Genomic DNA, 17,451 nt, shown 5'->3' on the forward strand with positions numbered 1-17,451 from the left:
AAGAGTAATGACAAAGGCCATTAATTATAACAACAGGCCAAATTTTTCTGCTGTAGCCATATGGTTCTATAAACCACCAGCCTATTTTTAACATTTTAAATTCTTTTGAACCTTAAAGCTTCTAAGTGACAGAACAGGAAAGCTTCATATAACTTTCCTGAGAACATCTTTAATTCTTATGAAACTGCTGATCCCTAAACCACATTCTGTATGTAACATTATAAAACACACTCTGATCTCTAAAGAGGCAAAAACCAGACTTATGCAAAGACAGGCAAGTTTTAGGGCATCATAAATATTAACAGAAGTACTATTTTTCCTTTTGCTCCAGAGAGTATTCGCCCATGTATGACAGCTGACAAAAGCTATTAGAATTAACACCAACAGCGATTGTTTGTAGCAAGCAACACGTTAAGATGGAATTTCTATGGTTGGAACAACTTCCAAGAAAAGTATAAATCACTCACTATAAATTAAGAAAAACAGACAACATATTTGGCCAAAAAGGTCATGCAGATGATAGTGGATTATCTTGAACTACATTAAAGGTCCGTGATAATCTTACTTCTCTGGATTTATGAATGATTAATACCCCAAAACTGTAGCAGTGTCAGACTGGGGCAGCTAAAAACATATGAAATGGCTGTTTCATCTGTTCTGCAGATATACAGGACTAATTCATTTACAGCAAATAGTAGTATGTATTCACGAAGTAACTTCTAAGAGAACATACATTCTTCTACAGTAACCTGAGAAACCTTCAGTTCAATTTTTTAAAGCCAACAATGATACTGTTACTGATCTGGACTGCCTGTCACAGAATGGAAGCAGGACCAGCAACTGCAGCTGAAAACAAAACCAAATGATACTGCAAAGATTATTTTAAATTAAAGAAACAGTGAAGCTTCAAGACAAAACCTTGGATAATTTAAGTGTCTTTTAGGTAGTCTTGATGAGCTTTTTTATTTGAAGGTTCTCCTCTTTAATATTTCTTTGAAGTAAATAAAAAAAAAAAACCAAGGTTTTTAATTCAATTGTCATGTAACCCTATTGATGAAATTCCCAAACTATTCACTATTATCAACATTTTCACTAATGAATGTGTCTCTAAAATTAAGTTTCACTGGGATTTATTTTTTCTGTCTTTTGGGCAAGCTGCTGTTTATTCATTATTAGTAAATACAGCTGTGTTTGCTTGCCGATTTTTGTGTGTTTGAAAACTATACACACAAATACACAACATACTAGTGTTTGGTACAAAAGAATCCTACTCTCTTCTATTAAAAAGAAAGATTAATTTGTTACTGAAAATAGCATACACACAGAAAATCAGGGAATTAAATTTTTCATATTCCACATTGTCCTTTAATCCGAGACACTATTAGATACACTTAAACTACCCCTCAAAGATGCTTATCTACAGATGTTCACAGAAGATGGAAATTCCATACTGCTCCCAAGCAATCTTCTACAATATCTCACCTTCCTTACAGTAAAAGGTTTCCTTAATATCTAACCTAGATAATCTTTGTTGTACTGAAATCCATTTTTACCCATTCTCAAGGAAGAATACAAATTCTTATCTGGAACAACATTTTACCATATTCTGAAGATTTACCATGTCTTCCTAATGATACATTCTTTTGGCTGAACAAACTAACAGATCAGATTGTCTAAGTCTCTGATCATTATCATTTTTCACCACCGGACTTTCCCAACCTGCCCATACCTACAGTGTTCCATTCCTGAGAGATTATGCATGCACTTATACATCTGCTTGTCTGTCGAGTTATAAACCTATTTAGTTACTCTTTTCACAAAGTATTATAAATAAAGTGTGGTTAATTATTAAGGTGAAGTCAATTTATCTTGGGTAGAAACAATAACTATGGGTTTCTGAGTGAACAACAATATAAGAAATAGTTTTCCAAAATTCATAGTTAAGTGGAGTTATTTCAGGATGGATGTCAAGATAAATACATATAGTTAATGGTTTATCTTAACTACAAAATGGTTCACCTTAACTACAAAAAAAAATTCTGTTGCAATTCTGTTCAAAGCAAAAAAGGAACAAATCATATGCATATCAGTAACTCTTTATCAAATCCACAGTAAACACATCCTTGAGAGTCCATACAGAATTCCTGGTCAGAAAGCTTACAGCTTGTATTCGGGGTTCAGCTGAGCTCTTTTTTGCTCTGACATTTCATCTTTTGAACAAAGTTTTTGCTACTACTGTCTAAAAGCATTCTTCTTTTGAAGTAGACAAGCTGCTTACCTTTTTTCCTTCCTTCATTAAAAAAGTTACCAGATAATCAAAAATGTCTAAAGCTAAGGCTATTTTTACTGACCTCTACTGACACATTTACTGAACAAATCACTTACAGATATTTTCCAGTTTAAAAAAAGAAATTGTGTTTACCTTTTGGTGAATAAAAAGTCTTCAAAAGTATTCGCTAGCTCTGGCCACATACTATCAAATTTTCCAGAAGATGCATGCTGCCTGGCAACAGGTAGTCCAATAGAGAGAACTTTTAGAAGAGAAGAAACAGCTAGCTTCCATGTGCTTTCAGAAGGACAGGAATATTTCAGACTAAGAGGTATTCTTAGTGTCTGCCAAATGAAAATCAAAACAGAATTACAGTTGCTCAGACAAATCTAAGAATTTGAAGGTCTTGCAGAAGATCTTGGCAGAAACTGTCGTAGATGATACTACACATCCCTGCCTTCTCTTCTGGTATATAAGATGCTTTTTTAAAAATGTCATTACGAAGATGGTTTAAAACATACCAGGCTGGCTAAAGCACAAGTCTGTTGCCAAGCACAAGGTTAGAAGTCGGAGTTGATCCATTGCCAATTACACTCGGAAATTACATACTAATTCTCTTTTTCTGTATTGCCATCCACCATTTCTGCTAAGACTGACAAATGGGCTTTCCCAACATCTAAGAGGTTGCAGGCAGTTTGTTAGCATGAGTGTATTCTGCAGAGTTTAGTTCTGTTGCTAGAAAGCTATCCCAAGTGCTTCCACAGTAAACAAAAAAAGCCTTATTAAATTTGAACTTTAAATATGCAAAAGTTATACACATAACCACTGCAAGACACCTGGCCATTGCTGCCTGTTAAACCACATGAAGTTTAAAAGCAAAAGGAGTTAGCGAAATTCTAAGATAAAGACTGCAATACAACTCAAACATATATCAGATGAAAACACAGCAAATTTTACGTCTTTTAGATAGAAAGACAGCTTCAATATATAATTATAGAATCACAGAATTGTTCTGGTTGAAAAAGACCTTTCAGATCATCGAGTCCAACCATTAACCCAGTACAATCCTAAGTCCACCACTAAAATACATCACCAGGCACGACATCGACATGCCTTTTAAATACCTCCAGGGAAGGTGAACCCATCACTTCCCTAGGCAGTCTGTTTCAACCTTTGACAACACATGAACGTGTTTAAAAACATGAAGCAGAAGTACTATGTATTCCTTTTAGCCCTGCTAGTCAAATTAACTAGAACCTGATACTGATTTATCTTGGAAAACTAATTATTGAATTTACATTTCAAATACATAGTCACTGAAGTCAGGTATTACACGTATACCCCCAGTGCTTTCAGTGAAGTCTCTGATTTGAGGAAAGCAAAAGGAGGAAAGAAGACAGACTCATTCTTGCTCTCAAGAGTGAGTCAATTGCAATTAACTCTCTATTGACAAAAATTATGACAGCTAGGATCTAACCCTAGAGATAAACAGTATTTTCATCTGCTGCTATTGATCATAGGGGTCAAATCTAATTCCAATATCAACATGGGCTTTGGAAACATGAAAAATAATTTGAAAACCATTTTAATCTACTGCAATAGATCATACTATTATCAACAGTGAACATTAAGGAAAAGTGGTGTTTGCATCAGGTTCACCTATCCCATTAAAACAGAACTGGAAAACAACTGCATTAACTTTGAAGTACAAATACTTACTTAGGAAGAGATTCCAAGTAATACCATGTAACTATTTTAACACATTCAGATACAAAATAGAGAAATTTCTAAATTTCTATACAGGGACAACCTGATGTCAGCCAAGTCGTTACAAGCAAACTTAGGTCGAATACTTTTTTTCCCCCCCTAGACATTTACTACTACTTCTATTATTTGCTAAAACAGAAACGAGGTCAAAAAAAGTTCAGAGTTCAGCAATTTCACCTTAAAGGCACATCTGTGCACCCATATAATTTAATGTGACATCAATGACACAAAGTCATTAAGATCAGAAGTAATAGCTAGAGTACATGTTCCCAAAGTATATATGCCAGTCCTCAGAAACTGATTTTGGCCTTCAATGCCATGTTTACTGAGCGGCCTGCTTATCAGATTCAGGTGCATAGTACTTTCTAAATTTAGTATTTTGTGGTCTAAAACATTTGTTCATTTTTATCTTAACACTGAAATACTGATGCTGACATTATCCAGCTAAAGAACAACTTATAGCCTAATCAATAGCCTTGCAGCTTCAAAAGAAATTACTATCCACTACTCGTCTTCATAAAATATAAATTTGTTTACTAAAGCTTTAAGCTTCCCAGAAAGCATTTATCAATACTAGCTCAAAATAAGACTCATAATTTTCAATATAAGCTCATTAAATACAGAGCATATGCAGGACAAACTTTTACCTTAATAATGTTCTGAAGAACTTTCTCCGTTACTACAGCTTTATGGCAAGCTGTCTTCTGGTATAAGTCCACAACAACTTCCAATGATCTCTCAGCAAATGGTACGTAATTCAATGCTACCCATTCCGCCTAGGAAAAGAAATTAGTAAATTACTGAACTGTGTATGAAAACATACTAATTAAGGAACAGAAAATGCATATTTTGCATTGAACTCTCAGTTTAATGCATGCAAGGTTTGCTGAGAATATGGTCCAAGCAATAAAACTGCAAATACAATGTAGTCTGACTATGAAAATGTACTCTACATTGAAGTAAAGTACATTTAAGCAGGAGAAATGTTGCAGTCTAGGCAAGACAACTACATTAGGACAATCTTTAAGGAAATTTAACTCACCGGTGCAAATAGTTGTATCTAGTGTGATTCCATTGTGTTGCAGGACAAATAGAATAAGAAGAATTAATACATACATAATGGTTACCTCGTTGATTACACTGAATCAGATGCTCATGCTTAGTGAACAGAGTGAGCAGAGTACACAGAAATAATTATTGAACACGTCCCATTTCTCTACAGCACGTGCAATTCAAAAATTTGCACCTTGAGGGAATTTTCCCCACTCAAAATTATTGTGTCTTTCTTTTAAATTTGGTATTACATGTAGGACAAATTATTTTAGATTAATTCACTGGACAAATTCAGACAGATTCATTATGTCTGGTGTCCAGGCAAGACTTTTCCTATACAGAGGAACACAAAGTATAAAAGCAAAGTAGAATTTAAAGGGAGCAAGTGAAGATAACAAAAGCATGTAAAAAATACAATAAACTTGGACAACATGCACAGAATAAATGCATCTTGCTAAACAACCTATATCTGAATTTGAACTGGGTTCACCAGACAAATGAAACAAGCAAGATATCTAATTAATTACCTGATTGTACTTTGCATTTGCAATGTGCTTTGTTTCCAGCTGTCCATACTGTGGAGGCTTGCAGGAAAATTCTACAAAGGCCAATAGCTGGTCGAAGATTGCAGGATACATTATCTGCATACTTTCTGAGCCCACACATATAGCCTATAAAAAATATACATATAAAAGCTTAATATATATCTTGAGCTTTCACTTCAAGAATCTGCATCAGTACAAGTTGCTCCTAAAGAAAACTTCCCATGTAAGACTACGCAAGAATCATGCTGTCTGAGACAGTGTACAGTTCTGACAGTTCTAGGCATGTAAGTTTTGTTATTTTGTTTAAGTAAATTAAGTGTCAAGATAACTGGCCATATATAGATTAGTAAATAGAGGTCTCTCTTCTCATCCAATAAAAGGTATCTTTTCTTAACAAACACTCTTTTGACATGACAGCAAAATATGTCTTATATAATGCCTGTCTCTTGCTCCATACCTAATAGAAAAGGTACATAAAAAAAAAAAAATCATCTCTATGTACCCAGACATGGATTAGAAAGGGAAAAAGAGCATACGTAAACCCCTGAATAACTTCTGTATAGATACAACTTACTTGCACAGACGCAACTTACACTACCCACAGATCGTAACACCTACAATGGCCGAACTTCAAAATTCGTTTGCCATTCACTCCACATGAGATTTTATTGCTAATTTTAGGATCAGTGGAAAATAATTTCAGACACTACTTTTTCTATAGTGGTGAACAAAAGCAGTAACTATTTCCTATTTGAAGTCTGTGCAGGAGTAGTATTCTTCATATTTTATGAAACTCTTGTAAAATTTTTATTTTATAAATAAATAGAAGCATTTTCTATCCGGTCTACTGGGGTATTTTCAACTATAAAAATTATCCACATAATATTAAAAAAAGGAATTAGATCACTTGGTTTTGAAAATTCATCTAACTAGAACTGCTTTTGAAAGACTTACTGACACCGAACAACTTTCATCTAAGCATATGAAAAACTCAAAGATAGCCTAGCAAAGCGTATGACGAAGAACGCTGTAAGTATCTTTAAGAGCTGTTTATAAAACAGAATAGTATTTACTGCATTAAGTGCACTTATTTACATACTTAAGAGACATGCATAAATAAAGTAATGGTCAGGCAACAACACAACACAAACAAATCCTAAAAAAAATACTCTGCAGATCATTGTTTGTCATAAAAATTGACACAGTACTTCAGTTTCAGAAATGTATGCTTTAAAGCGTTCTGGTACTAACCACATTTTTGTAATAGTTCAGATTTATCTATGAACTCTCAGTGCAACTACTGTCATGGACTACTGGGGTTCTGTTTGTTTGTTTTTACAGCTCTCCATAGCTCACTCTCTACCACCTCTGCCAGTATGTCTAAATACAGTCTTGAGTTTACCACACTCATAGCTCAAGAGGTTTGTATCCATACTGCCTGCAGAGGCAGAATTCAGATGTATCTGACCCCCAAGAATGTACCCGTGTTCCTCTCTCTGCTGGGTGAGCCGACTCATTGTAGGGTTGACCCAGAATCAATGGAGGGAGGCAGTGAAAATAATCAGAGAATGTGGACTTGAGTACAAATTTTAGCTGAGCTATAGCGATGAAGCAGGCACTTATACTACAGCAGTTAAGGACTAGAAGTTCTAACGTGAAAAAAAAGAAAACTAAGAATAGATGGTGTAATGGGCTCAACACACAGAATTCTGAAAGGAGAACCAAGATTCCCTTCCAGTCCTATGTTCTTGAGTTTCAATGTCCTTTGCTAGTGCAATCACATCACAGTATCTCTTTATTAAACAAGTCAGAGGTTCAGTCTTAAAAATGTCAGCGGTTTTTTTTTCCTACTATTCCAATTAAAAGGTTGTTCCAGAACTTCTTAGAAACTCAGAATAGACCAAAATCTTCCTGGATCAGAAAAGAACAAAACTTAAATCTGATCCCACAATGCAAGAAACATTGTTTGAAAGAAAGCTGCAAGTCTTTACATATTCTTCTTTAACTGTTCCACTGACTTCTGCGTGTACTCCTGAAAGTATTAATTCATTTCAACCGAGGAAGAAGGTACTGTGGCCTCCAACAAAGCCATCTGATGAACGGCCTTCACTCCACATCAGCACTGTCTAGCTGCCTTATGTGAACTGTACTGTTGTATAGCCAAGAGAAGTGATCACACAACTTCACAGAACTTACTATGTCCAAATATACTTACTGGTTTAGTGACTTCAATGCTGTTCTGTTAGTAACATAACTACAGATGGGGTCAGATGGGATTATTTCTTAACACAAATGCATGGTCTTATTCATCAGCAACTATGCTTCTTTCAGATAAGTAAGTTTTCTGAATGACCAATGTATTCTGCAAGGGGATATTTTACAACTCCAGAAAGAAAGAAGCAATACTTTTTTCTTTTTTTAACTATCCAGAAAAAGTGCACCCTAATTTGTTCACCCTAAGATTCACTTGCATGAAGAGTGTTCTTTGAGGATGAGTTCTACAGTAAGAATTTCTTAAGCAGAGATGCAGCACTTTCCTTAGACAACCGACTAAGAGCCAGTGAGAAGGTAGGTTGTTTGCTGCAGACCTTTTTGTATTTCACGTTTTGCATAAACTCAAGATTCTCATTTATGGCAACACCTGGGCCATATGAGGAATACTGTTTGTGGCATTATATCCCAAACTCCATGTACAGACCTTCATAATAGCAAAATATTTTAATATTAGGTAGACAAGCTAATGGCCACAAACACAGCACAGCACTTAAGGTATTTCTGTAATCAAGCAAAAGTGCATTTCATAAAGATTATACCATTCCTTCCAATGCAGAGCACTTGGGTTGCACCAGGAATGGAGATCTGATTGTCATAATACAGTACATTGTGCAATTATTAATAATTTAAAAATTCACGTTTAAGTCACCACACTACAGTTCTGAGAAGAACTGAGACACAGCACAGTTTACCTTTCACCACGCATTTCAAGTCACATTATTACCTTTTGTAAAACATCTAAAGCTGTAAGCACCGCTTCTTGTAAACTTGTCAAAACTGCTTCAGTGTAAGATGGAAGGATGAAAGGGGAAGCATCAGAACTGATTGGAACTGAAACAGCACCGTGCAAAATGACACCCAGCTTCTGGAGATCATCCATGCTGAAACCAGTTTTGATGTGTTGGTAAAGAGCCGGGAATATTTGAATTAAAGCTGTAAGAAAAGGCTGGCTGGGAATGAAAGTCAATTTATCACAAGTAATTGGAGGCCTTGTACTTTCTGAACCAATCCTATACCAGCTGTTCCAGGCTGCCCACCACAGATCCAAATCTTCAATCTCATCTGTTATTACAGGTGGTTCAGATCCATTGTATCTTCCTATCCTTTCTCCTATAGAGTCAGTTCTCATGAAAGATCTGCCAAGACTAGTGGCAGTTGTTGTCCCTACCACCACAGGCACAGACACATTGATAGCAGGTGGTGTATCAGGCTTCTCTGCATCTCGGACAGGAGAAACAATTTGTAAGATCTCCTGGAAGCTTTTCAGAGCAGCCAAGGAAACTTCATTATTTTTGCTGAGTGCTGCTGACTGGATGTGATCAAGAAGAACATCCCAGGCTTGTGAAAAGTCTCCTATTTAAAATAAAACAAAAGAGAGAGAAAAAAAGAAAAATCAACTTGGAACTGGCTTCTCATTCCCCTTCACACACACCTTGCTTCTAAAAGGCTGTTCATGTACTTGTTACTCTAATACAAAAAAATTTCATGAGGTTAGGTGATGGTTTGCATGACTTTCAGAATATATCACTTCAACTGTAACCAGAAAGAATCAATGTGACAGAGAAACACACAAAGAATGAAACAATATATCTATGTCCAATTTGCTAGTGAAAAATCACATACCACATCCCATACCAGAAGATACATTTTCTTTATTCAGGTTAGTGAAACAGATCTGTTCTTACACATACCGGACGCCTGTTGATTTCAAAAAGTCTTAAGCACACACATGGAATTAAGGGTCAAATCTACAGTCATAGAATTAATTTATAAAGAACTGATTTTAAAATGCCCTGATAATTATATGAGAGAAAGATTTCATTTTTGGAGTTTGAGTTTTTAATTAAATTTAGCCTCAATGTTCAATTTTCTATGTTACTAATTAGAAGGTTGGAATAATTAGACTAGCCTTGTAGTGTTTCAATTTTTTATTCAGCTTTAACTCACGTTTAATATATTTTTAAGTCTACTATATTTCTAGAAATGGCTAATACTCTTGATAGCTATTAATATGTTGATATCTGTATCACAAATAACCAAAATTAAACACACCACAATTTATTTCTAGTTATATACATAGTTGCATACTATGTGATGGAGAAGGTATATTAATGTAATGGGGAATTTTCTTTGCAAGCTATATGTTCCTTCTTTCTTCTTCACTTTCTCCTTATAGAAATGTCATTTACCAAGCTGTTGTTACTACATCCAATTGAACAATGTAATTGTTCAATACTTCACGGACTTTACAAGCGAGTTCTCTTTACGTTGAAAGAGCACTGTTAAACTTGACACTAATGCCACAGAAGAGTGCCAGGCGAGTAATGCATAACCTTACAAAGACAAGAGGAAAAATATTCTGATAACCAAATGAACAGAAAAGTTAGTATTGTTATGAGGCTACTAAAAATTAAAGCTATTTGGCGCCCAGAATTCTAACCAGTGAGATTTATTCTCAAGTATGTGATACAGAAGATGAAATTAGTACTTAGAATTTAGGGCTCTAAGGAGCATGACCTAAAACTCAATAATTTTCACTCTGTTTGAGGTGAGACACAACAGAACACAAAGATTAAGATTCCTGCCCAGTACTTTAACTGAAAAAATATACAAAAGCAGGAAGTTTATTACTGTAACTTCCAAAAACTTCAAGCTATAAATTTTACCTAAAGGCTGCAGTAAGTATCTCCTGGTGTTAAATATCCTTGCAACTCCAGCCAGTGTCAATACCCATGTCTCAGCCCACTGTTTCTCAGCTGTATCCCTTGAATGATGGATAAGAATGTTGCCTCCTCCTGATTCAATCTTCTCTTTGTCAGCTGTGGTAGAAGATTCTCGAACCCTATCCAACAGGTGAAATAAAACCTGTAATAGTCAGAAAAAGAGGCAAAAAGGCAACTTTTCAAATAACATAGTTGCATTCATGGTAAAACTACAAAAAATAGCAGTTTTTCCGCTTCCTTTCTGTGTCAACTTGAGAATTTCCTTATTCTAAACAGTCTCTGCAACAGCTAAAAGTGAGAATCCATCAAATGATGTTCACATGAAAAGGGATAGAAACAGCATGACGAAAAGCACTGAGAACAATGCCATCACTAAAGAAGGCTAAAACCACTGGATCTCAGATACCTCACAGGTACAACAGGCAGGCTCAACTACATCCTGATTTCTCCATAAGACACACTCCACACGACTGTGATCTAGAATGGGGCATTTGACAGATCCTCTCAAAGAAGAATGCCAAACAGAGAGCAAAGCAAAGTTCAATCTAGTATCAGATCAGTTCAATCACATGACCTCAAACATCTCTGTATTGTTGCAGAAAGGGAACAGCCTTTTGATCCAACTCCTGAGTAACAAAAGAAATGATTGAGACAAAAATCACACTTCATAAGAGGCTTTCCAGGCCAGAGAAGAGAAACCGTAAAAACCACCCAAAACCCAAGAAATCAGACTTCCACCATCATATGTCATCTGTAGAAAGTCTTAATAAACTAGCTAACTGATATTAAAATTGGTCAATGGTTATTAGAATGTGAACATAATTTTAAAAACCTGCACTGGAAGCTTACACATCATACCTTCCATATTACTGTGTGCCACGTTGAATGTTGCAATAACGTTCCATGAGCACCAATAGTAGAAAACAATGTCTGCCCTGCACTCTTTCTAACTGCAGGTCGGGGATCCACACACAGTTCTCCCAGTTTGGCATAGAGGCATAACCAAAGACAGTCAAATGGTGGTGCAGGATGAAAAGGTCTATTCAGCATCACTCCCTTTTCTTCTGCCTGTTTCTGCAACAGTGCTTCTTCTTTGTTTAACTCCTTTTCAATTATTTCACCTCTTTGGAAAAAATAATCCGAAATATTCCACTACAAAATAAATGAGACATACGCTGTTGTACAATAAAAGTATTACAATGCTTTTAATGATCATGAAATATATTGTTTCTCATTTTCACATTTAAAAGTACTTTGCAAAGTACATCAAGGTATTAATATCCCCACACTGATGGAAAATCAGCACATAAATACTGCAAGGTGCAGAACGCATTTTTCTTAACCTCAGCTGTTAGGCCTCAGTTATACAAGAAGTACTAGAAAGGGAAACAACGTCTTCAAAATAAGACACTGATGATCATGGTTACAACACAATACTATTTCTTTACCTAAGCCTGGAGTCATGCAAATTAAAATTGTGCTTACTCAATTTACATATGATTGCAAATGACAATATGGGAGTTCGGTAAGAACGGAAGAAAATCCCAGGTTTTGACTTTCACTCGTGGAATGGACTACAGATTGATTTTCATTTAAAAAAAAAAAAAGAAGAAAATTAAAGCCAGAAGCAGCATCACTGTAGATTAATATAAAACTCACCAACAAACCAATTGAAGTTAAGCTAATATTTAGCTCTTGATTGTGAAGTCCAAAGCTTCCTGCAACTTCAACAACTATCTGTAGACAAGTACATGGCATTGTTGGAAGAAAGTCTGTCACAACCAACTGAAGACACTGGAATGCAGTCCGTATTAAGGACTCTCTTAAAAAAAAAAAACAAGAACACAAAAACAAAAACACACACACACTCATTTCAAATTTCTTCAAGAGCACAGGAATGTTTTGAATACAATACCTCAGGAGACAGCATTATTTAAAAAAAAAATTCATGTTTTTGAACTGAATTTGCAACATTTTAAATTTTAACATTTTAAATTTTCAACTAGAGGTTGTTTTGAGGTGTAACATTAAGCTGAAGCTTCAAATTCTGATGACGTATTTTAGTCCATTTTAACTAGCCAGTGAAGGTAGTTAGAATGGACTCCCCAGTGGTCCTCAGCTAGTTTCATACGGCAAAGTCCACCTCTGTGTTCTAGAGTTCTCATTACTCGTGGAGAACATGAGAGGAGCCCGAGAACTGGAGGAAAGCCAGTATCACTCCAGTCTTCAAAAAGGGCAAGAAGGAGGACCTAGGAAACTACAGGCCAGTCAGTCTCACCCAGAAAGGTGATGAACAGCTCATTCTGGTTGTCATCTCTAGACATGTGGAGAAAAGACGGTTATCAGGAGTAGTCAGGGGAAATCACGCCTGATCAATCTGGTCACCTTCTATGATGGCACGACTGGCTGGGTAGATAAGGGGAGGATAGTGGATATTGTCTACCTCAATTTCAGCAAGCCTTTTGACACTGTCTTCCATAACATCTTCATAGGTAAGCTTAGGAAGTGTGGGTTAGATGAATGAATCATGAGATGGATTGAGAACTGGTTGAATGACAAAGCTCAGAGGGTTGTGATCAGCAATGCAGAGTCTAACTGAAGGCCTGTAGCTAGTGGTATTCCCCAGCTGTTGGATACTGGGTCCTGTTGAACAGCTTTGCTCAACATATTCACCAATGACTTGGATGAAGGGACAGAGCAGACCCTTAGCAAGTTTGCTGATGATACAGAACTGGGAGGAGTGGCTCATACACTAGAAGGCTGTGCTGCCATTCAGTAAGACCTGGACAGGCTGGAGAGGAACAAAAGGAAGTTCAACAAAGGAAAGTGTAGGGTCTCACACCTAGAGAGAAATAACCCCATGCACCAGTACATGTTAGGGGTTGACCTGCTGGAAAGCAGCTCTGCAGAAAAGGACCTGCGAGTCCTGGTAGGTAAGAGGTTAACCATGAGCCAGTAACATGCCCTTGTGGCCAAGAAGGCCAATAGTTTCCTGGGGTGCATTATGAAAAGTGTGGCCAGCAGGTTGAGAGAGATTCTCCTCCCCCTCTATTCTGCCCTAGTGAGGCCACATCTGGAGTATTGTGCCCTGTTCTGAGCTCCTTAGCTCACGAGAGACAAGGAACTACCGGAGAGAGTCCAGTGGAGGGCTACAAAGACAGTTAGGGGACCAGAGCATCATTTCTCTTATGAAGAAAGGCTGACACCTGGGTCTGTTTAGCCTGGAGAAGAGAACACTGAGAAGGGATCTTATCAATGTTTATAAATATCTAAAGGGTGGATGTCAAAAGAATGGGGCCAGGCTCTTCTCGGTGGTGCCCAGCACAGGACAAGGGGCAATGGGCACAAACTGGAACACAAGAAGTTCCATTTGAACATGAGGAGAAACTTCTTTACTTTGAGGGTGACACAGCACTGGAACAGGCTGTGCAGAGAGCTTGTGGAATCTCCTTCTCCAGAGATATTCAAAACCTGCCTGGACACAGTCCTGTGCACCCTGCTCTAGGTCAACCTGCTTTAGCAGGGGTTTGGAGTAGGTGATTTCCAGGCATCCCTTGCCAACCCCTAACATCCTGTGATTCTGTGAAATGTGTCAGCTAAAGCATTCTAAAAAACCCACAGTGGACCAAACAAAGCTTAAGTCTGAGCACTATAATCTTCCAAAGAATATGCCATTCTGATGACCTTTTGTATCAGCAGTTACAAATTACTTAAGGTATACCAAACATGTGGGCAAATTTTTATTTTTTTTATTTATTAGAAAAGATGCATGCTAACATAATGGTAGTCTTACTTGCTTCAATACTATATTATGTTAGACAAAATCTTTTCAAAGGATCTGCCATTAAACAGATCTTTAATAAATACTTTGCATCTTCAGAATTAAAATCTGAATACAAAAATAAAATCAAAATGTAGTACAGAAATTGTTTGTAAGAAGAAGCTCTCAAAAGCAGCAAGGTCATCTATAACTAAAACCTTCTTTAGTGAGAGACAAAACTGAAGGAATCAAAAGGAGTTCTGGAGTGTAGATACCACAAAACAGGAAAGCTTCATTTAAATTTCACTATAGTTGGTTGTTTTTTTTTTTTTCCACATTTAATGTTTAATGTACAAAAGAAAAAATTTCAGAGGTTTATAATACAGAAGCTTAGGGTCCTTCAGAATACATACCCCAGAAAAAAAGAATACAAATGTCAGTCACATATTTCAGATTTCTAAATAATAATTTAAGTAATTCAAAATTAAAATCATAGGTGGTCCATTTCCACTATATTGTAACAGCCAACACAATATGGAAGCCAGAGGAATGCACAAGAAACTTCACATAGACAATAAGGGTATAATTTGTAATTCTCTAATACGATGCATGCTGCAGAGAGACATGCATCCTACTACATAACATCAAAGGATTTATCATCGCTATACTCATGGAGGAAAAGCTCACACACGACTTTCCTCCATATTCATTACAGGAGTCTACAAAGTTACACACACCCAAAACTGCTGCAGTTCCATCTCCACTACAAAGTTTCAGAGGTATGTGACCTTCAAGGACTCTAAGAAAGGGAAAGGAGGCAGGAAATGAAAGTATAGTTACTTACACTACTCAATTTGAAGAGCTGATTTAATGGGAAAGTAACCTCTCTTTCTAATCTTTAAATGCGAGGCCTCTAGAACAAATTCAAAATAGTTCGTTTTCCAATTAATTTCCCACACTACTATGTGTTTGGAAAAAGGTTCCAAAGTCCTCCATGCAAGTGGAACAGCAATACATCTCTTTGAAAGGTAAAATTGTCCTAACGTTACAGGTAGCCACCAAGATGGTAAATACAAATGCAAGAAACTTAAGCTTAGCTCAGAAAATTATCCTACCTATCCTTAAAATAAACAGGGACATCCCACAGAAAAATTCTTCAAAAGACAGACTTCCTTTTGTTTGTCAGGCTAGCACCATACCATCAAGGAGTGACCAAAGTATCACCGCGTCTCAAAATAGCGTCTTCTGTATTTAGAGCAACCTGGCAAGAAGTTCTCCTGGACGGTAAATGGATTTCTATCCTGAAATCTGGGATGTTCACTGACCAGAGGAAAGACACTTGTGAATTAAGTTTTATGGTCATTAAGTTTATATTTAAAGTGTGATAATGGTGCCCACATCTTGTGCTCACAGCTACAAATGAGGCAAGAAATTCTGTTGTTTCCCAAGGAAAAGGAGGCTTGCTTAATTTAGATTAATAATTAGTAATAGAATAATTAGATTATTCTATATGCTTTGTAGGAGAAAGCTTAAGATATAACATGAGATCTTAGTCACATCTTGAGATATCTGCCAGTGAGGTACGGGTTTGAGATGTAAAGGGTTCTGAAGACTGTCTTGAGAAGGAATCTGGGTTGCTTCCCATCCATCAACAACAACATTGAAAACAAACAGGGATGTAGGAACCACAGAACACATGCACCAAGTATGGAAACAGCGGGTATCAAAAGAAGCATGGTTACCAAAAAGGATGCTCCCAACTAAGAATGTCAGCGTACGGGGGGATTTCAGTGAGTACTACTGCCAAAGCAAGCAATACTGGTACAAGACCAAAATCTTTCAAGCATTTGAAGGGGCTTTAGGAGATGAGATCTTCATACGGCCAGAAGACAGAAGGCTAAGGTGGGGTGAAAGTAGAGTTATGCCAAGGAGAATTTTTCTGATAACAGAGTTATTTGATGAGCTATCCTTGACTAGCACTAAAGAAAGAATAATATGGTCTAAGTATGTGTATATAGTTCTCGGTGCTTACAGTTCCAGAGTCAGATGTTCATTTCACTACTCATTTGAAAAAGGCAACCTTGCAACTTCACCTCTCACTTTCCCTTATGGGGAACAGGACTAATGAATCCAGTAACACATCCCCTCTGCTGGCAACAGTCAGTTGTGTCAGTCAGTCAAGGGATTCACCCACAGCAAGTAAATAATCTTCCATCCTTGTGCTAACAGCAGCCAATTAAGGAAGAACGCTTCCACAAAAAGAGAGCATTCAGAAGATGATACACAGTAGAGACTACTTGAAGATTTAAGAAGAAAAAGAAACAGAGGAACTGTGAGCAACAGCTAAGTCATCCAGAATTATCTGCGAGCACCAGAGATGTGTCCAGTAGATAGTTAAGATCAAACGAATTGGCACCAGGAGTCCTCCTCAGTGTATACTGCATGCTGACCACAGCAGAGGGTAGAGTGGAACAACACTCGTGTCTTCTGAAAGATTAATTCAGTAAAATAAAAGTGTGCTACAGGAAAAATTAGAAACTGTATTTTTGTTGAGTAAAATAGTTCAATAAAAACGTCAGCTAAAAATGAAAATTAGGCTATTATCAAAGTGGCTATTAAAGAAAGAAAATAGAAGCAGAATTCTTTCAACTGTTCTTATCTTACATGATTTAAAAATTTTATTTCTCCACTTACCCCTGATCACTTCTGATTGCCCCCATGACTCCAAGCACCAATGGCCAACCAGGTCCTAAGCTGTCACCCTGACTCTGCAAAATCTGTAGCACACACTCCAATTGCTTGATCCTGATATCGGGATGACTAATGTTTGACAGTTCCTTTAGTGGATTCAGTAAAAGCAATTGCAGTCTCTAAAAAGTAAACACAATAAAGTATATTAGGAACACTAATTTTTAACTGTCCCTTAATTATATTTATGTACAAGTGAAAACATACAGTGACAATTAAGGATTAATTAAATGAATTCAGTAACTCATTCATTAAATGCAGAAATTCAGACCGGCCTTTCTAAAAAACTGTTTAGTAAGGAGGTCAGCAGGA

The 17,451-nt window shown here is 36.7% G+C and overlaps 1 protein-coding gene across 4 annotated transcripts in view; it reads right to left on the minus strand.

Moving 5' to 3' along the window:
• MON2 (MON2 homolog (S. cerevisiae)) overlaps positions 1-17,451 on the minus strand; it is a 64,181-nt gene that overhangs the window by 20,061 nt on the left and 26,669 nt on the right. For 2 of the 4 annotated variants that reach the window (XM_010141850.1, XM_010141851.1), the window contains exons 21-29: positions 17,086-17,261; positions 12,291-12,453; positions 11,490-11,783; positions 10,575-10,773; positions 8,633-9,261; positions 5,617-5,760; positions 5,079-5,096; positions 4,684-4,812; positions 2,423-2,613 (exon numbers count right to left, since the gene is read on the minus strand). In XM_010141850.1, coding sequence (XP_010140152.1) covers positions 2,423-2,613; positions 4,684-4,812; positions 5,079-5,096; positions 5,617-5,760; positions 8,633-9,261; positions 10,575-10,773; positions 11,490-11,783; positions 12,291-12,453; positions 17,086-17,261 — 1,943 coding nt within the window. The remainder of the gene's footprint in view (positions 1-2,422; positions 2,614-4,683; positions 4,813-5,078; positions 5,097-5,616; positions 5,761-8,632; positions 9,262-10,574; positions 10,774-11,489; positions 11,784-12,290; positions 12,454-17,085; positions 17,262-17,451) is intronic. The other 2 variants (XM_010141853.1, XM_010141852.1) reach the window with 1 other exon arrangement.

The sequence above is a fragment of the Buceros rhinoceros genome, unplaced genomic scaffold (genome assembly GCF_000710305.1).
Source record: "Buceros rhinoceros silvestris isolate BGI_N320 unplaced genomic scaffold, ASM71030v1 scaffold6678, whole genome shotgun sequence".
Taxonomy (NCBI): domain Eukaryota; kingdom Metazoa; phylum Chordata; class Aves; order Bucerotiformes; family Bucerotidae; genus Buceros; species Buceros rhinoceros.